At 50.4% G+C, this 9,417-nt stretch overlaps 1 protein-coding gene across 1 annotated transcript in view; it reads left to right on the top strand.

Moving 5' to 3' along the window:
- The first annotated feature begins 2,739 nt into the window (after positions 1-2,739).
- The window catches only part of TMEFF1 (transmembrane protein with EGF like and two follistatin like domains 1), a 124,569-nt gene continuing 117,891 nt past the window's right edge, over positions 2,740-9,417 (top strand). Inside the window, exons 1-2 of the mRNA XM_086469292.1 lie at positions 2,740-3,075; positions 3,147-3,503. Coding sequence (XP_086325418.1) covers positions 3,266-3,503 — 238 coding nt within the window. The 5' untranslated portion in view covers positions 2,740-3,075; positions 3,147-3,265. The remainder of the gene's footprint in view (positions 3,076-3,146; positions 3,504-9,417) is intronic.

Genomic DNA, 9,417 nt, shown 5'->3' with positions numbered 1-9,417 from the left:
AACTCAGACGTGCCTTTTCTAGCTAAAAACCGGCATGTCTACCATCCCAGGAGTCAAAAAATAACAACAACAAGAAAACCCTGAAGCCCAACCCCATGAGATTTACCCAGCCCCATGAGATTCACTTACAGTCTATCTGGACTTATTAAAAGCTTTCATATGGATTGCCTAGTTAAGCTGGAAGACATGGGGAACTGAAACAAAGCTGCAAATTCAGTTGGGAACTCACCACAGCTGACAACCCACTGCCCTGGAAGGGGAATGTTTAAACTGGGAGAAGTACTGTTACTGTTCTTTAAAGTTCATTCTGGGACCAATAGTTTATTATTGCATATAGTTTCATTAATGTGGAGGTGGTAGTGCTCTGGGCACAAAGAACTAGGCAGGACTGTCTCTAGAAAGGAGGTTCAGAGCTGACTACATAATCTTGAGGACTGGAACAACAGAAATGAGACGAAATTCAATCATGGAAAAGATAAGGTCATGCACTTAGACATTTATAAAAAGCATTTTTATTATGGACTGTAAATGACAGACAAATAGAAGGAGTTGCCTGTATTAGTCATTCACAGCATGACCCCAAACCATCAGCGAGATTTGGTCATATAAAAAGCAAATTGGCTGTATGAGAAAAGGTCATTTTGGAAGAAATCAGGAGAGACTACCTCCATTGCAAAGACTGGCAATACTTTGTGAAAAACTGTTATATGTTGCATGTCAGCTATGCTGAAGAAAGCTGAATTAAAATTGTATCTAGTGCAGAAAAATCTGAGTTACAGAGGCTCTGTGTTCCAGGAGGAGACCAAAAAAACTTGCTGATAGGCTAGACAAGTTGAGAGTGGCTATGACTACTGCCTATAAATAAATTACAGATTTAAATGCAAGGGGAAGAGAAATGCCTCACTGAAACACTGTACAGCACAAGCTCAAGTGGGTATGAACTGGTCTTCAACGTGTTCAGGCTGGGCGTTAGAAGGAACGTTCTAACACAGAGATGAGGGCAGTTCTGGCCCAGCCGTCCAGGAAGGCGCGCAGAAAATTGCATATTCAGTGTAAGATAGATCCAGCTGAGTTTATGGAAAGGGTTATATGGAGTATTTCCTCCTACAACAGCAAAGTACTACCTTCAAAACACAGTTCCCACGGCCTAAAGATCCAAAAGGTTTACCTGCTTAGCAGACCACATTGCAGTACGCAGATCTAGCAAGCTTTAAACAGCCTGGCCAATACACCTCAGCAGCGCCGTTATAAGAGAACAGGCTCCATGCAAACGAATGTACCTCACCTTACCGAGGAGCAGAGCTCTTCTGACATCTAGCATCTCTGCTAGTAAAAGGAGCCAGTAATCACAGAAGAATGTTTACTTGGCAGAGACAGTCAGTGTTGAACCCCATACACCCAAAGGAAATTGCTCTCTCAGCCTTAGCAATACAGGTCTTGACTCTTCATGGAAATTGCTCTCTCAATACAGGACTTCATTGCCCTATGTAAAAAGACCACAATATGACTTTACGTGCCTGACCACTGTGCCGACTGATGGATTTATGGGTTTATTCGTGACTGCTCCGGTTAACAAACTACTCAAAGGTCACCTCATACAAGAGCTATATCTTAGAGCAATCCAGGGCTCCTCACACAAGCTCTGTACCTTACAGCAAGCTGGTGGCACGAAGCAGCAGAAAGGCCAAGGAAACGGGCAGTTCTTGTTCCTGAAAAACAAATGGTTTGTACGGTGGCTTGAAAAACTTGCGTGAAATGTAAGTGACAACTGAGACAGGGAAAATTCTTGTTGAATGTAGAGCATTGTCCTGTGTTTTCCCTACGTAGAAATGACAACAGAATCACAGCATGGCAGGGGTTGGAAGGGACCTCTGGAGATCTCCTAGTCCAACCCGCCTGCTAAAGCAGGGTCACCTACAGCAGGTCACACAGGTTGTCCATGCAAGTTCTGAATATCCCCAGAGAAGGAGACTCCACAGCCTCCCTGAAGTTTTTCCTCATGTTGAGGCAGAACCTCCTGTGCTCGTTTGTCCCCATGGCCCCTTGTCCTGTCACGGGGCACCGCTGAGAAGAGCCTGGCCCCATCCTCTTGACACCCGCCCTTTAGATATCGATAAGGTCCCCTCTCAGCCTTCTCTTCGCCAGGCTAAAGAGCCCCAGGACTCTCAGCCTTTCCTCGAAGGGGAGATGCTCCAGCCCCCTCATCATCGTACCACTGTCAACAGTGCTGTCAATTTGCACAAAGCTTTCAGCCACACAGCAACACGCTGAGGGTCTGCCCTCGAGACCCCTGCCTGGCACCCTGTGCCCACGCAGTGCTGCTGACCCTCTGAGGCCACTCCGTGTCAGGGACTGGAAAAACCCCGGCCAGTAAAAGCGCCGTGTTACAGAAGTCACTACCTTCACCGTAAACATATTTATTTACTTGGATCGGTACAAATGCTCCCTCCATACACGCTGGGCTTCCGTGCAGTAAAGATTACGCACAACCCTTACAGTTAATCAATAGCAGAGATGGTCTCCTCGCTTTCCTCCCACTCACGCCGCTTATTAGTGGATAACAAACCATCTCGGGGGATGCCAAACGACGGGCCGGTGGCCCTCCTTCCCCTCCTTCCTCGGCACCCGCTTTGCTTTCATTCCCCCATCGCTTTTACCCCCACACTCCGTTCGCCGGTACCCACCACCGGCCCGACACCCCACCCCCCCCCCCAACCCCCTCACCCCCGCCCCCCAGCAGCTCCGGGGTCCCCCCACCCCTCTCCCCTCGGGGGGCGGCCCCGCCGTACGCGCCGCCGCCGCTCGCCCTGCCCGCCGAGCGAGGAGAAGCCCCTCACCTCCCCTCCGGTCCCGGGGGAGGGGGCTGCCATCACGTGTGCTTCCTCCCCCTCCTCTCCCTCCTCCTCCTCCTCCTCCTCCTCCGCGGCGGCGGCGGCGGCGGTAGCAGCCGCCTCGGCTCCGCTCCCTTTGTTGCAGGCGGAGCGGCGGCGCTGCCGGGCGCCGCGCACAAAGGAGCGCGGGTTCGGGGGCGAGGCGGCCCCGCCGGCGGCCCCGCCGCACCGCCGGGCTGCGGGGATCGCCTTGCACCGCCCCGGGCCAGCCCGAGCTCCCCCCCCTCCCCCGCCCCCCTCCTTCCCTGCCCGTACCCGGGCAGCGGCGAGCGGCGGCGAGTGTGCGCGGACGCCGCGGCGGGGATGCTGAAGGTGCGCTCGGGAGCGGCGGAGAAAGGACGGTCCCACCCGGGCGGCGCCGCGGGCTCCGGTTGATGCTGCGGGCCTGCCGCCGCCGCCATCCCGCTGCTCCTCGGCCTCCCCTCGCCATGCTGGGAGAGAGCCCGGCCGCCCCCCGGCCGCTCCTGCGAGCGGGACCCCCCCTGGCGCTGTGCTACACCTCGGCCCTCCTGGTGCTCGCCCTCTCCGCCCTGCCCGCCGGCCGCGCCTCGCACCCCCTGCCCGGCTCCGAGTGCCAGGGCGGCGGCAAGGGGAAAGGCATCAACTGCTCAGGTAATGCCACGCCGGACCCCCCCCCACCCCCTCCCCGGCCCTGCCACCCCCCCCCCCCCCCCCCCGCGGGCAGCCCACGCCTGCACGTGGAGCGCCGACACCCCCAATCCCCTACCCGCCCCCCCCCCCAGCCCCCTGCTCCGCCCGGCCCGGCCCGGCCCCGCGGGCGGCAGAAAACAAAGGAGCGGCGGGGCCGGCAGCGAGACCCCCGCCTCAAGGCCGGGGGTGGGGGGGTGGAGGGTGGGAGGGGAGCAGCGGGGAGCCCCCTGTCCAGCGGCTCCCCGCCGAAAGGAAGGAGTTGGCCGGCGTCGCTCGGCTTTTGTTGTTGTTGTTCCCCTCCGCCATCCCCCGTTCCCCGCCGCGGGGACCGGCAGGTGCGCCCCGGCCGCCCCGGGGGGGCTGCCCGTACCCCCGTCCTCCCCTCAACCCCCCGTCCTCCCCGCAACCCCCATCCTCCCGGCCGCCCCATCCTCCCGGCCGCCCCGGGGGGGCTGCCCGCACCCCCGTCCTCCCCGCACCTCTGTCCTCCAGGCCGCCCCCCGGGGGGGGGGGCGGGGAGGGAGGCTCCCCGCAACCCCCGTCCTCCCCGCCGTCCCAAGGGGGTCGCCCGCAGCCCCGTCCCCGTCCTCCCCGCCCTCCCTGCCGGCGCTCACACGGGCTGTTTGCTCGGTTTCACTCCGGTCGTTCCTGCCACCCGGAGCCGGGGTGGCCTCTCCGTCCGTCCTTCTGGTCGTTGCTGTGTAGATTCGCCCTGGAGGAGAGAGAGAGATGGGAAAATACTCCGTGATGGGCGCAGAATAGGCTTTTTAGGGATTTTTTCCCCGCTTTGGTTGCAGGGAGAACGCTCTTATTATGCCTGCCCACCCTATGCCCGTCCATAAGTATATGCTGGTGTAGTACAGTTTGAGTGTAGATGAATTGGCTCGGCAAGACAGCAGCACGTTTCCTTGTATCTTGAGGGATATGGTGTTTTTAAAGTAGAACAAAGTAAACACATACAATATAAAGTTTATAATCTGTTAGAAAGACTTGTTTTTATTCTGAAACTAATATATAGAAAAGGTAATTTCTTTTTTTTCTCTCCGAAAAATTGCTCTCTGTGTGCCTCCTCCTGCTTTTTAAAATGATAGTTTTATTCCACTGTGAGGACCGCTGGCGAGAGCCGCACAAAGTGCCTTCTCCAAGGTGATGAACGTTTCTCGCCCTGTGCACAGAGCCCCCCGCTGCCATTGTCTTCAGCGGGATTTGGCAGGCAATTTCCAGGTTGGAAGGGACCCTGGGTGCCTTCCAGGACAGGGTCCCCAAACTGTATGATAGAAATGAGTGAACGGCATAGTCATCTTCCTCCCAATTACATTTTACAACACGCATCATGCTGCTAAAGCGGGCTATCAGATTCACAGACCAGCAAACTGTGGCAAAATGGTTTTGCAATATCATAAAGACTGCTCTTCGCTCTTGATATGCTCATTTGGTCTTCATTTCCCCCCGTTTGGACATATACTGTGTGATACCACAACGCTGGTGTTTTACTGCTGCCCGACTTTTTCATTCTATTTGTATGAATATCGTGGTTATTTTTAAAGAGAGGTTAATAGGTTAATGTGTCACTGGCGTTAGCGGCTTACCCATCAGAGACATGTGGGTCATTAGACCATGGCATGGGCATAAATCAGCGAGATTAACTACGGAAGGCTGATGAAATATATGAGGAAGTTTCTAAGATAATGTGGAACACAGGGATACTATTATTTAGAAACCATCACGGAAAGAGGGCTTTCCAGCCTGGAATTAGAAAACCATATGCTATATCAAAGACATTCAGAATTACTCGGTTCTACTAAAAATAGGCAGAAGCAAATACATGTGCTATATATGTACATACGGCAGGTGCTGTTTTTAGTGTAACTACAAAAATGTGGAAGGAAAATTTCTTTTAAAAATGCGGGAGTCAGGTTCTGCTGTGTGTTAACGGTTTCATGCAAAGCTGCGGGCGTTCCGTTCTCAACATTAATTTTGAAAGAACTAATACCAACACATAATATCTGGGACAGATTTTCCCCTCGCTTACCCCTGCATGGCTTCATTAACTTTTACTGGATAAGCTACTCCCTGCAAAAGACGAGTTTTCTATATTTACACATAGGGCCAGACGTTGGCATTAGCACCTTTCTCAGTGGACTGCTACTATGTAGATTGCTACTTACACTGAAAGTTAAACTTAAGAACACTATTACTGCTTTTTCTTCAAGCGTTTGGACTCTCTAAGTTACTTTCCCTGCTTGGAGAAGCAAAATTCTTCTCTCCTCTGTTATTTTGTCATTTTAATATTTGCATCAGGTTGACCTGCTGCCCTGGAACAGTTTCTTACACTCTTTCAGAGAAACATAGAATCATTTAGGTTGGAAAAGACCTTTAAGATCATGGAGTCCAACAGCTTTTGGGGTGGTTCCTGAGCTTGTAAACATTTTATCATCACTAGATTATGTAGCTACCATTATTTTTTGTTAAATTTTTAGGAAATGCTGGAAGTCCTCTTCTTTACTCCTCCAGAACAGACTGCTCAAGAAAGAGTGTGCTGTAGCAAAAGAGCATTGCCCGGTGGAGGACACAGGCAGTCAACATGAAAATTAAGATAGCTTTTTCAGCCTTGATTCTGCCCCTTCGGCACAGTTTGGTCTTTTGTTAAATTATGATATAATTGCATCATCCCTGGCCAAGGGAAGAACATATAATCAAGTGATTAGAGCAGGAAACAGAGAATTAAGACATAACTGGACTTAATTGACGACGTGGACTTGTATGTGTTTGCTCATCTGTCAATCCATACTTTGCTAAGCTGGGAAAATGAAATAGCCCAATTTCACTTACATTTAATGGGATAAAAAACAAGTTGGCGTTTCTTTCTGGGAAAGAGAATCTTAGGTCGATGATTTAGAGATGTTGCATTATTCCCAGCGCTACCTGAAGTCATCCTCTGTAGCATTTCTGATACTCACTGACTGTCCGTGAGTAGGGTGGTGTGATGCTTGCTACTCTGCTCAGGCTATAAGATGTCCTTAATACAGGGGGTTATTAAGCATCCTGAGGGTAAAGGTAAGTACAAAATGTAGTTAGTACATGAGCTCCTAATCCGCCGGTACTCTCGGGAGACACACACTGCGCGTGGGCATCTTCAGTTTCAGTTTCAGTCCGGTTGAATCTCCGGTGCGCGATACTCCCCGGCCACACGTGTGGCAGCCACAGGGGTTGCGATTTGATCGTAACTGACCAAACGCTGGGGATTTTGGTGAGAGGTTCACAGACTTGACAGGAGGTATTGCTCAGCGCGGTGGTTCGAATTCATACACTGAGATTTTAATTAACGGGGATACGTGTCTGTTGGGAAAACTTGCTGTTCCTTTGTGAGATAAAATATGCTTGTTTGGGGCGATTCCACACAACTCCTAGGGGTCTCATAGGCCATGTACTGCCCCCGGTTTCTTAAATTCTCTTTGAGTGAACTGGGTAAAGATAGAACTGTTTCAAGATAGCTTATGGAGGATTGAATGAGGTCAAGGAAAAATTAAGGACACCTCTTTCACAGAATTCTTCTTCTGAGGGGTATGAATGCTTTTCTTTTGCACAGTTATAACATCTCTGAAATAGTTTGTAGATAAAAGTAGATGGAAATTACTGATTAGGGAGAGGGAAGAGGGTAGAGGGACAAAGGAAAGTGTCTATCCTGTGGTAGGGTGATGGCTGAGTCTATGATGGGCTGCATCAAGGTACAAGCTGTCAAAAAGCTCCTAAACTTTTAGACAGATCAGCAGAGGATGCTGTAGTGGATCTGTCCTTCACCATATACATATTATCTTAGCTTTCAGTATTCTTTGGAGAAATGATTTCTGCCCTGAAATAACTCATGGAGTAAACTAGAGAATGTAGAAAGAGCAGGAAAAAAGAGAGGTGAAGCAGAGAACATGGCGAGCCCACAGGAGCGCAAGCAAATTTCATGTGTTTTGATATTTTAAAATGTGGTAGGGAGGGGTAGACATCATCAGTAGGACAAAAGCATCCGAAGGCTGGACAACAAGAGTGGGTCCTGAAGAGGGATGGGAGCGGAAGGTGTTGACTGGTACACGAGTAGAAGGGAGTAAGGAAGCAGTGTGAGAAAAGATACACAGTGGAGAGTGGGAGCAACTCAGAGGATGGACAAGGGTGGCAAGAACTGGCCACATCATAGGCTTTTGTTTTCAAAGCATGCCTTTGTGGGAACAGAGTTTTAAAGGAAGAAGAGCTGGGAAGGGCACAGAAGGTGCGTGAGACAAGCAAGAGGTGATCCAGTTTGAGTGCAGATAAGGCAGAAATGTCCAGGAGTGTCATCACAAGTCTGTGTAGCATAACAACAGAAGAAAAAATTGTATTAATTACTGGTTGCTGAACACACCCAAAGAGGGAGCAGTGTGTTTAAAGTTGGCTGCTGTCACTGTTACTGGAGGTGCATGTGGTACCGCAGGAAAATAATATCTCTTTTTGTCTCATCCTTGCTTCTGTCTGCTTTCCAGCATCAGGGAATGTGGTCCGGTTGATAATCTGCAAGACTTTTTCCTCAGCATCTCCTGATGAGGTTGTTGTTCCCCCATCCCTGATGTGCAACGGAGGCTGTTCAGCTAGAGACTCTTTGCTTCCATTACTTTGTTAGATGCCTTCAAGTCTGCCCTCCAGATCCTGTAGCAGGGGTCCGCCAAATTTACTATTGCTGGACACCAGTGCTAGCAGAAGAGACACAGCACTCGTATTTCAAGGAAAAAAAAGTTATCTGATCAAGTCTTATCTGTGTAGCGCTTTGATGTGGTGCATGTAACATACTCGTTTCTGCTGTAATCCATGATTAGAAATTAAGAACATATCTTCTGCCTTTTGTATGTGGGCCACCAGTGGTGTGTTCTTGTTCAGTGCTTGGCAGCTTGTGGGGATGCAGGGGAACACTTGAAATACTTTGCCTCGGCAGGACACCATCTCTGCTTGAACATTGCCCTTGCTTTTGCTACCTCTGCTTCCTTCCAGAAGGGTTTGGTAGTTGCAGAATGAGGTATTGAGACATTTTAAAAGTGCTAAAAACCTAAATGAACAAGACTACGGTAGGGTTAGAAACACAACATTTGGGGCACAAGCTCTCAGTGCCTCAGGAAACAGGGAGAGGGCCAACAGTATCCTGGCCTGTATCAGAAACAGTGTGGCCAGCAGGAGTAGGGAGGAGATTGTGCCCCTGTACTCGGCACTGGTGAGACCACACCTTGAGTGCTGTGTCCAGTTTTGGACACCACAGTATAAGAAAGACATTGAGGTGCTGGAGCGGGTCTGGAGAAGGGCAACAAAGCTGGTGAGGGGTCTGGAAAACATGTCTTATGAGGAGTGGCTGAGGGATCTGGGGTTGTTTAGCCTAGAGAAGAGGAGATCTTATTGCTCTCTACAACTACCTAAAAGGAAGATGTAGTGAGCCCGGTGTTGGTCTGTTCTCCCAAGTAACTAACAAGACAAGAGGTAATGGCCTCAGGCTGCACCAGGGGAGGTTTAGATCGGATATTAGGAAAAATTTCTTTACTGAAAGAGTGGTCAGGCATTGGAACAGGCTGCCCAGGGAGACAGTGGAGTCACCATCCCTGGAGGTGTTTAAAAGACATATAGATGTGGTGCTTAGGGACACGGTTTAGTGGTGGGCTTGGTAGTGTTAGGTTAATGGTTGGACTCGATGATCTTAAAGGTCTTTTCCAACCAAAATGATTCTATGATTCTATGATCCTATGATTATTCAATCACTTTTGCAAGAGTTTCTTTCTCAAAAGCCTCTAAGATATGGCAGCACTGAGGAGAAGGCACACTTTCAAAAATGCTCTCTGTGTTTATTGGCAAAGTACAGCTTTAGGGTTCC

This window comes from Leptosomus discolor, chromosome 8 (genome assembly GCF_034619465.1).
Source record: "Leptosomus discolor isolate bLepDis1 chromosome 8, bLepDis1.hap2, whole genome shotgun sequence".
NCBI lineage: Eukaryota > Metazoa > Chordata > Aves > Leptosomiformes > Leptosomidae > Leptosomus > Leptosomus discolor.
Note: the sequence above shows the minus strand (reverse complement) of the source record. Positions and strands in the feature narration are given on the sequence as shown.